Below are 20,003 nucleotides of genomic sequence, written 5' to 3' on the forward strand. Positions count from 1 at the left end.
AAGTTTTAAGTATTTAGTATTTGTTAGGATTTTCTCTTCCATTAAACATTATAAATCCTTTTGGTTATTCATTATGCAGTTAATTTGTTTCTATTTATATATGTAATAGATATATTTATTTGAATAGTCTAATTATCATGCTCATTAATTTTTTTATTAATTTCTGTTTCCTTATTAATTTTTCTTCTAGAATGCTTTATACATAATTTTCGTTGTATTCTTACATGATATCCAAGTTCCTATTACAAAATTATTGCATTCTAATTATCAGATGACTCTGTACAGTAATATGATAATTTTTTAATTGATAAAATTTTGAACTAAATCATACTCATGTAATAAGTTTCAAAATTTCTCTTATATCATATGTAACGGTAATTTATATACTACTAAAAATTCATATAATCTTCATAATATGTTTCTACTAGATTTCTTCAATAAATACATAACTATTTGTATAGATGTATCATTCTGTATGTCTAAACATAAAGCGAGTTATTATAACTCAATGCACCCATACCATATATCTATTAATATTAAACTTGTTATGATAACTCAAATTTATATTCTTAAATACAATTTAACACTTTCATGTCGTATATAATTTTTGTAGTATTGATCATAATTTATATTTAGTTGTTACTTCAAAGTATTGGATTAGTTTCAATGACTTCTCATTCATCTTACACATAAAATAGTTCAATAAATGTTTTGACACTTATTTTATACTAATTCTTAATAATTTAATCTCTCTTTGAATCTACGTTTTTGTTCTTTTTTTCACTATTCTATTTTACTATTCACATCATTATTTTTTTGTTTTTATATTTAGTTACACTATCACTTAAATTCGTACATTTTATTTATTTATTTTTTTGTGTACAATATCATTATTCATAATTTTAATCATCTATCATGATTTTTTTTAGCGAATTATCTTAATTGTACAGCATAAAAAATTTTATGTTCTTCCTATTATTATTGATTTTTTTGTGAAAGTCATAATGATTGTTCAAATTATAAATATTACCTTCTCTCAATTTGTTTTATCACACTAAAACAACTCTTTCAGTATTATCACAAAATTAACTTGATTATATTTTTTGTTTTTTCATTTTAAACAATAACTTTATTTTTTAACTTGCTAAAGGATATTAAAACTGTCAACAAAAGTCAAAACTACAGAATAAATGTCAAAATTCTGAAATTATAATCAATCTCACCAAATAATTTAAATTATTATAAAACACTTATACATATGTTATTAATATAAAAATACTTTCATAGTGAATGTTTTCATTAAACTTACCATACTCGTGCATCGCACGTGACAATTAACTAATAAAACTAAAAAGTTGAATAACGTGCATATATAACTTATATTATTTTTTATTTTTATTTTTTTGAAGATGATGAGCTGATAGCAGGATATTGCTTCACATCAAGACGTAGTATAAAGGGATAAAAAAGGGAACCACAATAAATGTGATCACCAATTTTAATTCCACTTGCTAATGCTAATTTGGGATCAGAATAGTGACCAATTGGTTTTCCATCCAAATCCACAGATATAACTCCTCCATTTTTCGCTATACTTGGATTCACTACATACTTTGCGAACATTCCTAAAGCCTTCCGAATCAAGGGATATTTGAATATTATATCCAGTTCTGAGGTTGATCCCTGCATTAATTCAAAAGCACCAAAAAAAAAAGCATTATAATGTGTTATTACTTCTTATAGGCATTGATTACCAAATATTTAAACTATAGACATTTGATTGAAAAATAATGTTTGCAACATATAGTGATTTAAAGTTAAAAACAAAATATAAAATATGTTAAAAACAAGAGATTAAACTGAAAAAAATATGATGTATTATTAAGTGAATCGCCAAAGATACAATGTATAAGAGTATATATAGGTGCTAGAAGAATTAAAACAATAAAAGTGTATAATTTTACAGTAAATATACAGTTATGATATATAAATATAAATGATGCTAACTGATCTTAATTGATCTTAATTATTATACCCTGACATTTCCCTCAAATTCAAGTGGGAGTTAAGGATACCATCTTGAGTTTGGATACTAGAGTCCGAAAACGAGTTGGATGATGAGCCTTCGTGAAGACATCAGCGGTCTGATACAGAGTTCCAACAACTATGAGACGAACAACATCAAGAAGGAGACATTGCCGGACAAAGTGACAATCAATCTCAATGTGTTTGGTACGCTAATGAAAAACATCATTATGGACAATCTGAATAGCACTGCAGTTGCCACAAAAAATATCAGTTGGGGATGACTGAGGAAATGAGAGAGTCATCAAGAAATAAACATAACCAGTAGTAGAACAACGATCAGTAAGATCACTAGCCCAATCAGCATCTGAGTACGCCTGAAGGGTTATAGATGAATGGGTAGAAAAATGAAGGCCATGAAACAGAGTGCCTTTGATGTAGCGAAAAATGCGAAAAATTGTCGCATAGTGAGTAGTACGAGGAGCTGATAAGAACTGGCTAAGAACATGAACTGGATAGCCGATATATGGTCGTGTGACAATCAAGCAGACAAGACCTCCAACCAACTATCGATAAAGAGTAGGATTATCCAAAATAGTGCCATCCATAGGAGTAAACCGACCATTAGGCTCAAGAGAAGTAGACTCAGCGCGACTATCTGTAAGAGAGATAGATACCATCATTTGTGGATATAACTTCTAGGCCAAGAAAATAACTGAGAGAACCAAGATCTTTCATCTCAAAAGTGTGGTGAAGAGATGCTTTAAGATCAGAGATACCATCAATATCATCTCCAGTAATGATCATGTCATCAACATACAAGAGTAAAAGAACAACTCCACGTTCACTTTTACAAATAAAGAGAGCATTCTCATAAGAGTTGCACGTGAAATCGAGATTGCATATATTGGTGCTGAACTTTTCAAACTATTCATGAGGAGCTTGCTTAAGACCATAAAGAGCCTTACGAAGGAGACAGACTTTGCTAGGAGAACAAGGATACTCCAGGAATGGTTTCATATACACCTTTTTCAAATCTCATTAAGAAATGCATTCTTCACATCCATCTAACTGAGAGATCATTTTTTGACGGTAGCAATGGCCAAGAGAGCTGAACAGATGTGAGACGAATAACAAGAGCAAAAGTCTCTTCATAATCAACACCATACTCTTGAGAACATCTTTGAGCAGCCAATCGTGTTGTATAATGGTCAATAGAACCATCAAAGCGAGTCTCGATCTTGTTTACTCATCTGCTACCCACAATTTCGTAATCAGAAGGAGGATTAACTAAGTCCAAAGTGTGTGCATTTTCAAGTACCTAGATTTCTTCCTACATTACTTGCTGTCAATTTGGATTTGTGGAGGCTTCTCAGAATGACTGAGGTTCATGGTGGTGAAGAATAGTAGAAAAACAATGATAATCAAGAAGATGAGGAGGTGAATTTCTTACCTTAGAAGAACAATTAAAGGGAGGAGGTATGACAACAGGAGCAGGATCATCATGTGGTCTGGAATCATTGGGAGATAGAGAAGGCGGAAGAGTAGGAAGCTCGAGAGGTTCATTGGAGGTAGAACCTGTAGAATCATCACTAGGAAAAAGATCAACATTGGGGTTAGTGAAAAATAGTGACTGAGTAGAAGAAATGGACTCAAATAGGGATAACTTAGAAACTATGTGATGCTCCCTGAATACGACATGACGAGATATATAGATATGTCTAGAAAGAGGATCCCAACAACGATAACCCTTGTGTTCAGTATGGGCAAGACGGTGATGCTACAAGTGAAGGATAGATGGAGAAGAAATAGCACAGAGATTTGACGCAGGAGGAATATGAAGATTCTCGAGCTCAAACAACCTTCCGACCTTACGTCCAGTCTCGATGATTTGTCCTATCCGACAATCTTGTACACGATAGTCAGAAATAGAAAAATTGACATCAAAACCAAGATCAACAAGTTGAGCAACAGAAATAAGATTAAAGTTTAATTGTGGAATATAATAAGTATCAGGAAGATTAAGATTTGACTATGAAATAAAACCTTTATGTGTCGCATGCAAGAGGGAACTATCAACAGTATTGATAGAAGGTGCATTTGTAGTGGAGATAAAGACGAGAAAAGATTACATAAAGGAGACATGTGATGAAAGCAACTGGAATCAAAATACCATTCAAAATTACCTAGAGGAATGGAAAAAGCAGAAGAAGTAATACCAGAAAAAGAAAGAAGTTGCTTAAGAAGGGACTCAATATCTGATAGAGAAACAGGAGACGAGTGGAGAGAAACGGAGCTGGTAGGTTCAGTAGCAACAACAGCAGCAAAAGCAGGCACATTCTTGTAGAAGTTGGAACGACAATAATACTTGAACTGATCAAGATGTGGTGGGTGAGTAAGATAGATAGTAATCAAGTGTCCTAAGAGCTTGCAATAACGACAGAACAGTGTTGGACAATTGTAGCTAATGTGACATTTCTGCTTGCATTTGCGACACTCAGAAAAGGATAAGAAGAGGCACCTAGAACGATTACAATTTCAACAAAATTTTGACAAAGATGAAAGAGAGAAGAAACTGCAAAATTGGGGTAGAAATTGAGAAAACAGAGTGCAGAATCAAAAATAGTTCACCAAAAAACCTTAGGATGGGTCCCACAGCATGCCACGTTAGCACTACGTCAGTGCCACATTAGCGGATGGAAGACACGTGGCGTTGCAGGAGCGGAGGATGAAGCCACGTCAACAATGACGCGTCAATGAGCTGGAATGCGGATCTGGCCACGGGTCGGATTGAGCCTACACGCGGGCTGAACACGGGTCGAAGGAAGCTGCGGGTCCGCAACACATCGACGGTTCGGAAGCGTTGATCTTGGACGCAGATCAAGAATTCTAGAGCGTTTGGGAAGGAAAAAAAGATGATGGTGGCAGAGAGCTTGCAATGGCGTGTCAGAGCATTTCCGATGACGTGGTTTGGCTCGTTGGACTCAGAACGACGAGACGAAGAGGATGATATGGTCACTGACAGAGAAAAACGTCGGTAATGTAATAAAATACAAAGACAAAGAGACTGTCGGAAAAAAGAAAACATGAAAGGTTATGAACTATTTTCCATCAGAAAAAAAACCTAAGTTCTTGATACTATGTTAAAAACAAAAGAATAAACTGAAGAAAGTATGATGTATTATTGAGTGAGTCGCTAAAGATACAATGTACAATGGTATATATAAGTGCTAGAAAAATTAAAACAATAAAAACGTAGAATCCTACAATAAATATACAAATATATTATATAAATATAAATGATGCTAACTAATTTTAATTGATCATAATTATACTCTAACAAAATATATAATCAGAATTAAACTTATTATATATATGATACGAAAATTCAGTTATAAAATTTTAAATCATTAGAAGCTAATAATAATAATTAAAATTATAAGAAATTTTCAGATTAATTAAACCATAAAACATGGAGGTCAAGGAAAAGGTTGACGGGATACTACTCTTTTTGGTATGAATAAAAATTATTAGCATAGGAGATCGGATTTCCCCCTTAAAATTTACATAAATATATAGAAGTTCCATTATTTACCACATAAATGCTATATATTTATATAGAAAAAATATTTTTTAAAATAAAAGATTAATAAAATAATAAAATAAGATGATAATTACTATTAAATTTATAATTTTTATTATGTACGAGTTTTATTATTTTAAATATGATTACTAGATCTTTATTTTCTTTTACTTTACCAACTTACTCATTACCAATAAAAACACCATACATATATAATTATAATTATTGAAGGTAAACATAATTAATGATAAAAGTAAAAGTAATTTTATTGAAATTGATGAGAATTGTTTTACCGAGCCTAAACCAATCCAATATTGGCCTTGTTCATCATAATGAATGTTATCAGGGTAGCCAGGTAGGTTATCACAAAATTTTTCAACACTTCCTTTCTTAGGGCCTTCTATGTAATATTTCTTGCATTTCATCCTGGATAGATAATCAAAGAACCTTCAAATATATGCTCAATTTACGGTTAATACAATATAATTTCAATGGAGCACAAGCCTTATTATTAATTTGCCCATCGCTAATATTAATTACACAATTTTCTTTTGAAAATGTACCTTCCATGCATGTATTTAAATTACCAGAAGTGGTCTAATAGTGAGAGATTTAGATAATATTACATGAGATTATAGCTTCAAATTAAAAGAAATTGACGCGTATGATTAATAATTGTTTAATTAGAAATTATAATTTGAAGGGAAAAAAATTTTAAATGATGTGTATATATATGATTTTTTTTTTTTTTGGTATTAGAGTCAATAACTATCTTTATAATACACTCTAAAGTCCATTAGCCCATTAAGATTATTATTAGGATCATTATAAGATTATTAACAATCAATTAAGGGTATACTTAGTCTATAAACAAATGCCAATAATGGTGCAATACAAAAGCTCTATGAATATTCTTTCAAAAATAATGCTATTCGTATATTAAAATTAACTACTAAAATTAGTTATTAATATATTTGTGTATAATACATGTGTAGTTTAATTAATTTTTAATATATATTTATATTTTAACATGTATTTTATATATTAATAATTAATTTTGATAACTGATTTTAATATACACGTAACATAGCGAACTAAATACAAAAATTATTTGTCTTAAAAATAAAAAATTCTTTCATTCTAATAAAAAATTCTTTCATTCTATTATAATTGCAAGTTATTAAGGCATAAAAACCTAAGGTATCCATCGCTATTTTCTTATTTTTGTTTCTATATACTTTTTCATAAAAAAAAACCTAAACTTAACTAAAATAATTAAAGAATTTAATTTTAATACACTTATAATATAAAACATTTTATACTGTTATTCAATCATATTCGATTTTTTAACTGATTATTAATGTGATTAATATCAAAAGTAGTTCTTTTTATTGACATGTCTATATAATTAAATGTATGTATAAAATTATTTTACATTAATAACTAACATATCAAAATTAAATCATAATTTTTATATACCTTTACTTAAGCATTTTAATAATAGAATGTTCTAACAGAATGTAAGACTTACAGAACACTTTCACAGAAGATGACAAATTGCTGATCTGGTGAGACAGCAACACCATTGGGGAAGTAGAGATTATGGAGAAGCACTTTTGTTTTCTTGGTTGTTGGATCATAACTCATGAATCTACCATGAGGCTTACCCTCCAACAAGTCTAAGAAGTGGTCCTTTAATGAGTATTTGTATGAAGCATCTGTGAAATAAATGGTACCATCTTTTGCTACATCAACACCATCCGTTAATTTGAATTTCAATCCATCAACCTCATCGGTAAGAACCTCTACCTTCTTATCCTTTGTAATTCTCAACAACCCCTACATCATTAAATTAATTAAGTTGAATTCTGAGTGTACATATCAGTGTTTAAAAAATATAAATTAGAAAGTGCATATTATTGCCACACTGCATTTTATTTCTCAATTTTTATTATTATTAATTGATTCATCTTGTCTCATAATAATGTATAGCTTCTTTTTTTTTATATAATTTTTTAGGAATATTCTTACTTCAATATTAATATAATTAATATTTTAATGAAAAATTAACTATATAATTGATTTTTGGGTAAAGTACTAAATTGGTCTTATGCAAAAGCTAGTGCACTCCAAGTAAAGTAGGGAGTGCAGCACTCTTTAAAAGTTAACCTACTATTAAAAGTGATCAGGTAAATTAAATTTATTATTATTATTATTATTATTATTTTGTTATGGGGTGAACAAACAAACCGACACTAACAAAAAAAACTAATTCGCTCGTTTAATAGAGGACTATCTTTACACCAAAAAAATACTCAGAAAAATTTAATCGAATTCCTCCGTTACTCTGTTATTGTTGATGTGATGTCTTCAAGCATTTTCACTGTTTTGTTTACTAGCAGGTGTTTTTACTATTGTTCTATCTAGCCATAGATTTTGACGCTCTTGAACCCACTCCATTCCACCTCTATCATAAATGGACCTTCAAAGCCGAAAAAATTGCCGCCATTATAACAAGTTCATTATCTTTTATTTCAAATTATCCTCAACTTGTACGTAATAGACTGAAAAATTAAAATATAATTTTATTTAAACAATTATTTGTATTATTTTTATTAATTTATTCAAAAAATAATTAAATTTTGAAGCTAATTGGTATAAAATATTACAGATATAAAACTAAAAAAAAATTTTATTTGTATAAAAATGAGCCTAATAAATAATTATTCTATTTAAATATAATTAAGAGTATTTATTTCTTTGTCAATGAGTTATAATTCAAATGACATAGTCTCTATATTCACCTAAAAGTTGGTAAAAAAATACTTCTTTTTTTTATTAACTTTTTTAAACATTAATTATTTATTTTACATACTATATAGAAATAAATGAATATAATATTTATTGAGTAGACACAGTTACGTAAAAAAATTTTATTGTCATAGTATTTGAACCAAAGAAAAGAAAGTATTTATTTTAAGAAAAACTAACAATATATTTTTAATAATATTCTTAATACAAAATAATAAATTTTAAATATTTTTTTAAATAATATATATTAACTAAAATAATATAATTATCCCAAATAATATATTATAAATATAGTAAAATGACATATTTCAATAAAAAAATTGTTAATAAAAAATTATATGAATTTTTGTTTCGCACAAAATAAAATTATTATATGTTTGTTTGCTTTTTATGTTATATATATGGTTTTTTTAATTAAATTAATATAATACAAAATCTTTTATTATTCTATTTATATTTAATGTTTTAATTTTGTTTTTCACAAAATAAAATTATATATATATATATATATATATATATATATATATATATATATATATAACACAAAAAATTTTATCATTGTGTTTATATTTAATATTATAATTTTATTTCACCATAAAACAAAATTTATTTAAATTTTAATATTATATACATAAAATATATATATAACACAATTTTTTATCATTGTGTTTATATTCAATATTATAATTTTATTTCACACAAAACAAAATTTATTTAAATTTTAATATTATTTAAATTTTTTTTAGATTTAATACATGAATTTTTAACTTATTTTTTATGTATTGTTTATTTTAATTCTAAAGTCCAATAATTTTTTTTACAGACATGTTGTTTTTAATATTTATATACTATTTTTTTATTTTGAATTTCAGCCTGAGACTTATAAAAAAATTCTAAAACTTGTAAAAAATTATTAACCTGATTAACAGGTTACCTTTTTAAATCCAGACCATTCAAATAAAATATAATAAATGAAGAGTTTAGATTTAATAAATTCACAAGGTGTGCAGCACTCCATACTTAGCAAGGAGCGTTTAAGAATGAGCCTATGTTTGGGCATAATTTTGTTTTGATTCTTAAAGTTTAAAATGTCCTATTTGAATCCAAAAAAGTTTCATTTAGCATCAATTTAGTCTCACATGATGTCAAAGTTAAATAATTAACGAAATGTCCTATATAACAACAGTACAAGAATAAAATTGATAATCTGGAGAACAAATACAAGCTCCAGAGGCACAAAATCAACCGTTGATGCATCAATACATTTATTTATCATTCTCTTTAATTCTATATTATAAGAAAAATAATAAATAAATGTATTGATACATCAACGGTTGATTTTGTGTCGCTGGAGCTTGTACTTGTTTTTCAAATTATCGATTTTATTCTTGTACTGTTATTATGTGTGACATTCCGTTAATTATTTAAGTTTGACCCCACTGTGGGACTAAATTGATACTAAATAAAATTTTTTTGGATTCAAATATGACACTTTAAATCTTAAAGACTAAAACAGAATTACGCCTAAACATATGGACCAATTTAATACATTACCCTTGATTTTTTATATATATTTAGTTAAACTTAATTGTATGTTAAATTCGTTACGTTAATTTTTTTATCATCGTGCTTTTGTAAATTTAAATTTTAGAGTAAAGGACATTTTCGTCCCTGACCTTTGTTTTGGCGGACATTTTCGTCCCGGAGAATTAGGAAATACTTAAATGTCCCTGACCCCGTTAAAAAGTAGACGTTTTCACCCCTCCGTTTGAATGTCTCCGTTTAAGGTTGACGGAAAACGGTGACGTGGCTCCGTGGCGCTGACCTGGCCTTAACGGACTGCCACGTCGGCTGGGCTTTTTAAAAGAGGACAACGCGGTCCCCGAACTAAGAAACGCTGTCGTTTCTCAGTCATCCCCAACCTATGAAATCCTGGAGCCCTAATGCTTCGAATGCATTCTGAGGGTGATGTGGGAGAAGGAAGAAAGGGAGGAGTCCGAGCATGGCATCTGAAGGTGTGTCCTCAAGCTCGAGAAGAGGCCCAGTTCCGACCGCCAAAGATGGAAATGAGTGCGTGTCACCAAAGTGCTTCTGTGGAGAGAACGCAATCTTGTTCATGTCGAGGACGACCAGAAATCCGAAGAGATTGTTTCTGGGATGTCCCTTTTATAAGGTATGCAACGAAAATATGTGTAACTCCGTTTATGGTAGGGTTTATCCTTAATTCCTGATTTTCTGAACTTTGAGGGTTGATTTTGTGTAGGTTAGACAACCATGGTGCAAGTATTTTCTGTGGCTGGACGAGCACATAGCTGGTCTTGGTGTTGGTGTTACAAGACACTTAGGGCATGAGCAAATTCTGCATGGTGATGAGCATTACTGGAACAAAGACATGGAAAAGAGGATAAGATTGCTGGAGAAGAGGATAGAAGGGTTAGAGGTTAAGAAAAATCCAATTGGGTGGAGCATATGTGTGATGTTTGTATTGCTGATATTTGCATTATTTAGTTATAAGAAATGATGTAAGACCGGCCAAATGGTGAAAATGAAATGTATTAATCATTTGTGTATCTGACATATGTTTGGGTCATTTTTGTGATTATGTATGTATGAAAAGAAAGTTGGGAAAGTAGTAGGAAATCAAACTTTCAACCATTAACATGTACATAAAGTTGGCAAAGTTACAAGAGATCAAACTTTCATCCATGTACATAAAGCTGGCAAAGTTACAAACAAGATCAAACTTTCAACCATTAACATCAAAATAGAAGGAAAGTAGTATGACTTTCAACCATTAAAATCAAAATAAAAGGAAAGTAGTATGTCTTTCTACCGTTAACATCTTGTAACCTCACAAGTATTGTTTGAACCAAAATAAAGACCCAAACCAAAAAAAGGAAACAGTATCTAGAATTTCCGGTTATCATTTACATTGGGTCATACATAAACCAAAAAAAGCATAATATCGTCAGCCGTCAATCATGTTGATTCCTTAGAAATTTGTTCAGTTGGTGTTATTGTTTTGGGGTCTTCCTCAGCTGGTGCTACTTGCGGTGTGCTAGACTGTCCTTGAGTTAGTGGTGCCGGTGGCCTGAAGATCTTCTGCTTAGGTCTGAATTTTGAATGTTTAAGGCGAGAAGTATTGTTAACCATCGATGGAACCTTGCCTGGAACTTTACTTGGAGGGGTTGTTGTTGGGGCGGGTGGCCTGAATGGAGTGACTCTTGCTCCCGGAGTTGGTATCACAAGTGTGGATCTAGTAAATCTGGATGGAGCTGGTGCAACATTTGCAGGGTTTGGTGTAGCTGCACTCGTAACCTGCACGCAATAGCATACCAAAAGATGGGGTAAAAATAAAACACATCAACTGGTTTCAAACAAGTCATATATGTAATTGATCAGAAAGACAAGAAACTAAATAGTTACAGCAGTTGGTTGTTGCAGGGGTGTGGTATTGCTTGGTTGGCTACTTGAAGAATCCTGGAGAGTTAATGAACATGATCAATAAGCATGATAATAAGACAGATGAGTCCCCTAGAATTTCTATACTAAGACATATTGATCCCTGAGGAATTCCATACTAATATGCATTAAACCCTATCCTATTAGATAGTAAGACAGATCAGTCCCTGATAAAGTTATTTCTAACTCAGCAATTCCAGAAGAGTGTGTTATTCAAACCACAAATAGGGAATGCAAACTTACCCCTGCAGTTGGAGCTGACTGTGACAAAGGAAGCACAACCAGTTGTTGAGAGCTGCCTCCTTCTTTCTTCTTAGGCTTCTTTGTTTTCGGCTTCCAATTGGGGTTTGATGGAGCTCCTTTGCAGGTTTTGTAGTTGTGGCCCTTTTCACCACACTTACTGCAAGCCACGGAGAATGACTTCTTCAATTTTCCCCCTTGCATCAATGGCTCAGCAGGATCTTTCTGTCTGTTGTGAACTTTTGGCCGGCCAATAGGCCTCTTGATGATGGGGGGTTCTGGTGCTGAGTATTCAGTTCGGGGCCAGAAATCTGCACTGGGGACTGGTTTGATGCAATGTGAGTAAGTCCGTTTTATGGATTCCATACACAACCAGGGGTGCACGTAATCTTCAGCCCTGTCACGCCTTTTCATTATAGCAGCAAGGGCATGTGTGCATGGCATTCCTACCCAAAAAAATGTATTCAGGCTTAACTCAGAGTATAGAATAGGTAAGTTACATGTGAAGAAACAGTTAACAACTATAGGTGAACAAACAATTACCAGTAAGTTGCCATCGATTGCAGGAGCATGTGTACTTAATCAGGTCCACATCAACCTTGACTCCTTTGCGGCTCACCTCAAACCTTTTTCTTTCATTATCTCCAACCCACTCTGCCACCCACTTTGTGCTAAGAGTCAGTAATTTTTCCAACCGTTTTTGCTGCACTGGTGCTAGTTTACCAGGGTGATTTTCCAAAACTCGCTTGTGGTTTACCATCCTCCTCATCAGGTAACACCTGATCTCTTCACACATAGTGAGGATTGGCTTGCAGCGATAGTTAACTATTTTGGCATTGAACACCTCACACATGTTGTTGGTGAGGTTATCAACTTTCGGGCCATGTGAAAAATAAGCCTTGACCCATGTCTCTGGCTCAAACTTGGAGAGGTATTCCCAAGCCCCCTGATTCACTGCCTTCAGCCGTTCCATACAGTCTTTGAACTCTGCAACTGTTGTGCATCTGGCACACTCCCAGACAACCTCTCTTATGTATAGATCTTTGAATCTATTAACGAAGTTCTTCCACATGTGCATCACGCAGTTCCTGTGCCTGGCTTTTGGCATGACTTCCTTTAAGGCAGGGAGTAAACCCTGCATTGAACATGAGCAGCCATCATTTAGAACTCAGCAAATATATAGTAAGTGTGCAACAATGAACCAAGCAAACATCAAACCTTTTGTTGATCTGAAATGAAGTTCCAGCCATGATTTATGTCGTCTCCTATGTCTGCCTGAAGGTTAGTGAGGAACCATTTCCAGGCATCCTTCGTCTCAGCCCTGACGACCCCATATGCAACCACATAAAATTGGTTGTTCGCGTCTTGGGCAACTGCTGATAAAAGCCACCCCATGTAGTATGTCTTGAGAAAGCATCCATCCAGGTGCAGCAAAGGCCTACACCCTTCCTTGAACCCTCGCTTACAGGCATCTAAGCATATGTATATCTTGTCGAAAACAGGGGGAGCTTCAGGAAGTGTCATAAGTTCCAGCCTTGCAGTAGATCCTGGATTAGAACTTAAAATCTGCTCACAATAATCCCTTATCCTCTTGTATTGTTCCTTCTCGTTTCCCATAATCTTATCCCTGGCCTCAACCACTGCTCTATACACCATTTTAGGATGGGGAGCAAGAGAAAATTCCTCCCTTAGGAACTCAGTTGCCTCCCTAGTAGTCATGTGTGGTTGGGTAGCCATCCTCTTCACAATTTTCCTGCTGATCCAATGCTGGTCTGCTGCGTTACTCCCTAAATCCCTTGCACAACTATGCTCTGGCTGGTAGGTCTTAATTTGGTAACATTGCAGAGTTTTGTTGTAAGAAAGATGAACCAAGAAATTGCATTCTTCATCCTTGCAGCCCACTCTCACTCTCTCCCTATCATTTTTGATCCACTTAACCTCCCTACCTTCAGCAATTAATGAGTCCTTCACCACATCTTTAAACCGTTCAACACTTGCAAACCTCATCCCTAACTCAAATCTGCCCTGACCATGAGCATAGTCATCGTCAAACTCTGAAAACTTGTGGCCTTCACCTTCATCATCTGATCCCATAGGTGTGTGCAACTCCTCCGACTCATACTCAAACATGATTTCCTCAGGCTCTGTGGGGACTTCACTTACATAGTATCTCCATGCATTATCCAGTCCTGGCCTACACCCACCACCTCCTCCATCACTAGGCCCAGCAGCAGACCCTAAACCAGCTTCACCAGCCGTCCCCTTTTTCCCCTGACCGCTATCTTCTCCAGTTGGATGCTCCCTTTTACCATCTTGCACCTTCTTTGTGAATTTCTTTTTCGGGGTTATCACCTTCTTTCTTGGCTCCCTTACTCTTTTCCTCTTGCCACGAACAGCCTCTTTACTACTCTCAGAATCACTTCCATCACTCTCCAACCCAGCTGGTGGAGGTTTATATAATACATCTTCGGTGCTCTCATACCCATCATCCGATGAAGAGGATGTCTTCAATTCCTTTAATATTTCATCCACATCCACTTCATCGTCACCATCCTTGCCAGCATCAAATACTTCCTCCGGAGCATCAATGGGGTGGTCAAAGTAAATGTGGAACTCAAGACTCTGTTGGTGCTTCACTAAGTTCTCCCGCATTGCATTGATCCCTGCGTCCCCGGTTAACTCGTTCAGCCCAGACTCAAGCAACGCACTTGTTCGATCATACCAGTATACTGCTTTGTAGGACTGGTATCCCAAACCCTTAAATAAAGTTACAAGGTCCCCGAAGTTCACAAAATCTAAGTCCATCTCCGGGAACCTCTCTTCTTTACCATTCGCATAAACAAGAACACCATCACTACCTCTCACGAAGCTACCACCGTGGTGAAAAACTGGCACCACAAAAACATCCACCATCTGAAAATTACCAACCAACAACTATGTGTGAGTACTACATTACATTGAAAATTTATTACAAAATCCCCCTTTGCCCTAACACAGTACCTCCTACGACTACTACTAGACACCATGCTCTAAAAACCATTTTTTGCCCTCATTACACCTCTGTTACATACATTGTCAACATGCACGCATCATCACTTCACCCTTACTACAAACTACAGAAATTTCAGGAGTAAGGAGGGCGATCTTACCTTGAAAGGAAGGCAGCGGTGCTAACCTCCACGGTAACCTTCTTTCTTGCCTCCGACCGCTCACTCACCGAACGCCGATTGCTCTTCCACGTAGTGCAATTTTTGGAGGGAGAAACAGGGGAGGGGTTTTGATCGTCTTCGTGTTATGTGTATTGCGTGGGTGAGTTGTGCTTAGTTTCGAAAGGTTGGGGAGAAACGGCTGCGTTTTGGGCTCTGGGGACATATTTGTCCTCTTTTACAAAGCCCAGCCTACGTGGCAACCCGTTAAGGCCAGGTCAGCGCCACGGAGCCACGTCACCGTTTTCCGTCAACCTTTAACGGAGACACTCAAACGGAGGGGTGAAAACGTCTACTTTTTAACGGGGTCAGGGACATTTAAGTATTTCCTAATCCTCGGGGACGAAAATGTCCTCCAAAACAAAGGTCAGGGACGAAATTGTCCTTTACTCTAAATTTTATAATACTTAATTGGATATTAATAACTTTTAGTTAAAAATAAAATGATTTGTATACTACTATGTTATTGTTTCGCTCTTTTAATTTAAAATTTGTATTATATATTATCTTACTGGTATATAATTAATTAATATACTTATTTCATGTCAGGCAGCTTGTTCATATCTTATGTAAGCTTAACTGTATTATATTATATTCGTCCTTTTTGTCATATATAGTGATATCTTAATTAGTACTAATAATTAATAATCCATAGTTAGCTTCTACACCAACTTGTCAATTTCATTAGTAAAGTAAGGGAAAGAAGAAACAAGTGACAATATTATATGCAAATATAATTTCTCTATGCAAATTATGTATCTGACATGTATATTAGCTACTAATAAGTTGTATCTGCGTTTGTTTACAGGGATAGGATACTGAAATAAGAATACTGAGACATAAAATCATGTTTGACAGAGGAGACAATGTGTTTAAAGATACTAAATTAGTGTATTTTATGTCCATCCTGACAGAAAGAACACGGAGACACTAACGAGAGACATAATTTATTTTTTATTTTTTCTTTCGTTATTCTTGTTAATTTTTCATAATTATATTTTTATTGTTATATTTTTTATCTCAAATTTTTTGAATTAAAAAAAAGAAGAGAATAAATTGAATTTTCGTTATTTGTTTTAATTTATCACCAAACAAAATATAAGAACACAAAATTTTGTGTTTCTATCCATCAGTGTTTTATTCTATTCTATTCTCAGTGTCTTGTCTTATACTGTTCTTAAAAACAAGCCTTAGTTATAACTTATAAATTTATAAGAATAGAAAGTAAGTTTCATTTGTATCTTTCTTTCTAAACAACATATTACTGCACTATATGTTTATTATTGTATAACAAAAAATATTGCTAGCTGGTGTCTGAGTATCTTTGTATTCATAACTGGACTTATATATTCATTCATTTAGTTGAGTTAATTTGCATGCCATATTAATTCATCAATAATACAAAATAAATAAATGAAACTCATTACAAATTAAAAGAAGAGGATTTAATTTTGTCATACTCAAATACCTACTATATTAATTTAATTATCTTAAGAAATTAAAAATGAGAAACATGTCCTATAATTGATCAATGATAATCTAATAACAGCTAGTTTAACTTTAGAAAGATGAAGTTCTAAAACACCATAATATAATAGACAACAATGACAGACATAAACTAAAATATTTAGTAAATAAAACTAAAAATTATTTTCAATAAATAAAAATATTTTAATTTTTAAAATTTTAAAAGACTTTAATAATAGATGTAAATATATAAAAAATAAATACTATATACCTACAAAAAATCAATCACCAAATAATTATTATATATGTATATTATTTAATTTATTTTTAATATATATATATATATATTATATTTCAATATGAACTAATTCAATAAATTTATTCTTTTTCACGCATAATATAATTATATTTTTTATTTTCAAATAAAAAAAATATTTATACTTTTAAAAAATATTTACACTTCTTCAAAATACCTTATCAAACCTAACTTTGATCTAATTATATATACAAAGCCATCATATCATCTTCATTTTAAAATAGAAAGATTCTTTCCAAAACATAAATAAAAATGGGTAGAACTATCCTGTAATTATTTTTATGTAAATTATTAGTTAATAATTATTAAATAATTTAATATATTTAACTAAATTATTATCTAATAATTTTCGATTAGCATTTTTATACAAAAATAACGACTAAATTTTCACCATAAAAATATAAATAATTTTATACGTTATGTTACGTGTATATTAAAATCAGCTATTAAAGTCAATTATAAGTATAAAATACATGCCAAAATATAAATACACACTAAAAATAATTAAACTACATATATTTATACACAAATATATTTGTGGCTGATTTTAGTATATAAATAATATTTTTGTAGTTTTATATATATCTAAGACGGGTACCTTATTGGCATCGCCAACAATGAGTGCACCGCCGTGATCCAAAGCTACCCCAAGTGGTCTTCCACCGGTGTTGACCCAGTCTTCCACCACTTCCGAGCCACTCACCGAGTCATCACTCAACTTGACTCGCTTGATCCAACCATCCCTACACCCCGTGTAAACCACGTTCGTCGCCACGTCGTAAACTAAATCTTCCGGCCCCGCCACGCGTCCATTTCCGATAACCTCAGACCCTCGTCGCATGTTGTCGTTGCGAGCCAGCGTGCCAGCCACCAAGTTGGGCCGGCTTATCTCGTGTTCTGGTAACAGAACCGGTTCAAACGGGTCGAGCCGGAATAAAACCGCAGCGATAACCACAGGAAGAAGGACAATGACAAAGAACGTTGTCCTTCTTCTTCCTTGAAGTTCAGAACGAGTTAGTGAAACTGAGTCACAACGTTCTGAACCTGACATTTTTGTTGTCAAACGGTGTTGACTTTAGTATAAGGTGAGAGATGTGTTAATTGAAATTGAAATACGTTACTTTATATATAGAAAGTTATCAAATTAAAGTATATTATATTTATATATGTTGTATTAAATTAAGAGAAATAGTAGAGGGTCAGTAATTTTTATAATTTATAATCATTAAATAGTTATTAATAATGATTATAATAGTATGAGATTGATATAAAATTTTATCTCACTTTTTTTATTAGTTACAAACCGAAAAAAATTTGATGAAGTTACTTACCCTAAACTTTTTCATAAACTAATAATATCCACACACATGACACACTCATATAACAACCCATAATAATACTAGGTAGACAGCAAATCACATATCAACAACGAGGGCTAAAGTGTAAATTTGATTAAGTTCGAGAATCTCAGTTATTGCTATATTTATTTATTAATTAAGAACTATATGTAGAGCAGTTGTAACTTTTTTCTGTATATTTGAATTAATAAATGAGTTTAATTTTGATATAGTGACAATATAAAATATTTTATATATTTGTAATTATAATTTTTTTTAAATGATCATTTACGCGATTAATGTAAAAGGTGATTATTTTTGTTAATATGACAATTAGATATATACATAAAATAATTTTATACTGATCGTGTATCAAAATTAAATTATTAATGAATATAATGTAGCTAGGGTTTTGTGTTTTACTTTCATTCCATTATATCCTGAAATACAATGAATATTTATAGTGACACAAATATTCTAGTGAGTATAAAACTGTATTAGCTTTATTATTTTTGCTTAAAGTTAAACTAAGGTATAGAGGGACTACATTTTAGCCCACTTAATTAACCCAATAGAAAAAATAGTTTTTCTTTTTTAAGAGAGTAAAGTATTATTTTTGTCTCCGATATTTGGAGTAAGTTTTAAAATTATTCCTAATATTAAATCGTCCTATTTAAGTTTGTAAACTTTAAAATTGGCTTAATTTTGTCTTGCCATTAGAAATCTGTTAACGGAATTAACAGCGGAACAAAATTAAGACGATTTTAAAACGTTAGAGACTTAAATAGGACGAAAATATTGGGGACAAAAACGATACATAGAAATATATTTTAATTTTATCCTTTAATAATATCAATTTTTTACGGTACATAGTTATTCAATTATTTTTTAATCACATCTAAGTAAATTACACTTAATCACATTACTTTCATTCTAAATAAATTTATTTTTTTATAATTTTACTCTTAAAATTTTTTACTCATAATGAAATATTTGTAGAATGACTAGTACATAAACTTGCAGGAAAAAAATGATATATATACAATAAAGTATAAATTGTACCTTTTATCTCTAATGTATTGAAATTCTTTAATGTTTAATTTAATTAAACTTTATTTTTAATAATTTTAAATGATTTTAATTTAAGAATGCCTATAAAGTTTATTGAATAACTGCAAATAGATTTAATTATTGTGAGTAATTGATTGATTATGTGGATTGTGAATTGTTTGACAAATAATTGTTGAAAATATTGAATCTTAATGGATTATATTGGTTGATTACTCTTGAACTGGTTGTTAGATATATTGTAATGGTGGTAAAATTGGTTGGTGATTGTTTTGAAATGGATTGAGAGGTATTGAAAGTTGAATCTTGAAATGCTAAATTTTTGTTAGAAATTTGATTTTTGAGATAGACAATAGTTTTGAAAAGCGAACCAATAATTCAATAGTAATCGAAATAATATGAGATTAAAAGTTAAAGTGAATTATAATGAATATAGTTGCTTAGATTCAAATTTTAAAGATTTCATATTAACTGGAGAATTAGTTATG

General features: G+C 31.8%; 2 protein-coding genes and 1 long non-coding RNA gene across 4 annotated transcripts; 1 reads left to right on the top strand and 2 right to left on the bottom strand.

Annotated features, from left to right (window-relative positions):
* Positions 1–1,238: 1,238 nt before the first annotated feature.
* Positions 1,239–18,203, bottom strand: LOC112789577 (protein STRICTOSIDINE SYNTHASE-LIKE 7). Of its 2 annotated transcripts, XM_072234979.1 has the most exons (5): positions 17,709–18,203; positions 7,140–7,447; positions 5,902–6,034; positions 3,479–3,603; positions 1,509–1,683 (listed from the first exon to the last, which is right to left on the bottom strand). In XM_072234979.1, exons 1-5 carry the CDS (start codon positions 18,159–18,161, stop codon positions 1,659–1,661), a joined length of 1,044 nt encoding a protein of 347 aa, XP_072091080.1. In that variant the 5' UTR covers positions 18,162–18,203; the 3' UTR covers positions 1,509–1,658. The 2 variants fall into 2 exon arrangements, with proteins under 2 accessions (XP_025687319.1, XP_072091080.1); XM_025831534.3 differs by lacking the exon at positions 3,479–3,603 and having other exon boundaries at positions 1,239–1,683.
* Positions 10,020–10,996, top strand: LOC112789585 (uncharacterized). The gene is made up of 2 exons (XR_011880904.1): positions 10,020–10,592; positions 10,683–10,996. It is a non-coding gene; the product is annotated as an uncharacterized lncRNA (long non-coding RNA).
* Positions 11,050–16,289, bottom strand: LOC140184388 (uncharacterized). Its single transcript, XM_072234974.1, has 6 exons — positions 15,271–16,289; positions 13,340–15,034; positions 12,665–13,256; positions 12,125–12,567; positions 11,846–11,899; positions 11,050–11,737 (listed from the first exon to the last, which is right to left on the bottom strand). Exons 2-6 carry the CDS (start codon positions 15,032–15,034, stop codon positions 11,399–11,401), a joined length of 3,123 nt encoding a protein of 1,040 aa, XP_072091075.1. The 5' UTR covers positions 15,271–16,289; the 3' UTR covers positions 11,050–11,398.
* Positions 18,204–20,003: the final 1,800 nt, after the last annotated feature.

Source organism: Arachis hypogaea, chromosome 1, assembly GCF_003086295.3.
Source record: "Arachis hypogaea cultivar Tifrunner chromosome 1, arahy.Tifrunner.gnm2.J5K5, whole genome shotgun sequence".
In the NCBI taxonomy this organism is placed as follows: domain Eukaryota; kingdom Viridiplantae; phylum Streptophyta; class Magnoliopsida; order Fabales; family Fabaceae; genus Arachis; species Arachis hypogaea.

What these genes read in the sequence shown, in the direction of transcription:
- LOC140184388 (XM_072234974.1), bottom strand. Translation starts at nt 15,034, where the DNA reads ATGGTGGATGTTTTTGTGGTGCCAGTTTTTCACCACGGTGGTAGCTTC. An exon ending in CAATCGATGGCAACTTACTG is followed by an intron (nt 12,568 to 12,664) that starts GTAATTGTTTGT and finishes TTTTTTGGGTAG; the next exon opens with GAATGCCATGCACACATGCC. An exon ending in CCCTGCAACAACCAACTGCT is followed by an intron (nt 11,738 to 11,845) that starts GTAACTATTTAG and finishes TATTGCGTGCAG; the next exon opens with GTTACGAGTGCAGCTACACC.
- LOC112789577 (XM_025831534.3), bottom strand. Translation starts at nt 18,161, where the DNA reads ATGTCAGGTTCAGAACGTTGTGACTCAGTTTCACTAACTCGTTCTGAA. An exon ending in ATCTTCTGTGAAAGTGTTCT is followed by an intron (nt 6,035 to 7,139) that starts GTAAGTCTTACA and finishes TTATCTATCCAG; the next exon opens with GATGAAATGCAAGAAATATT. An exon ending in ATTGGATTGGTTTAGGCTCG is followed by an intron (nt 1,684 to 5,901) that starts GTAAAACAATTC and finishes GAATTAATGCAG; the next exon opens with GGATCAACCTCAGAACTGGA.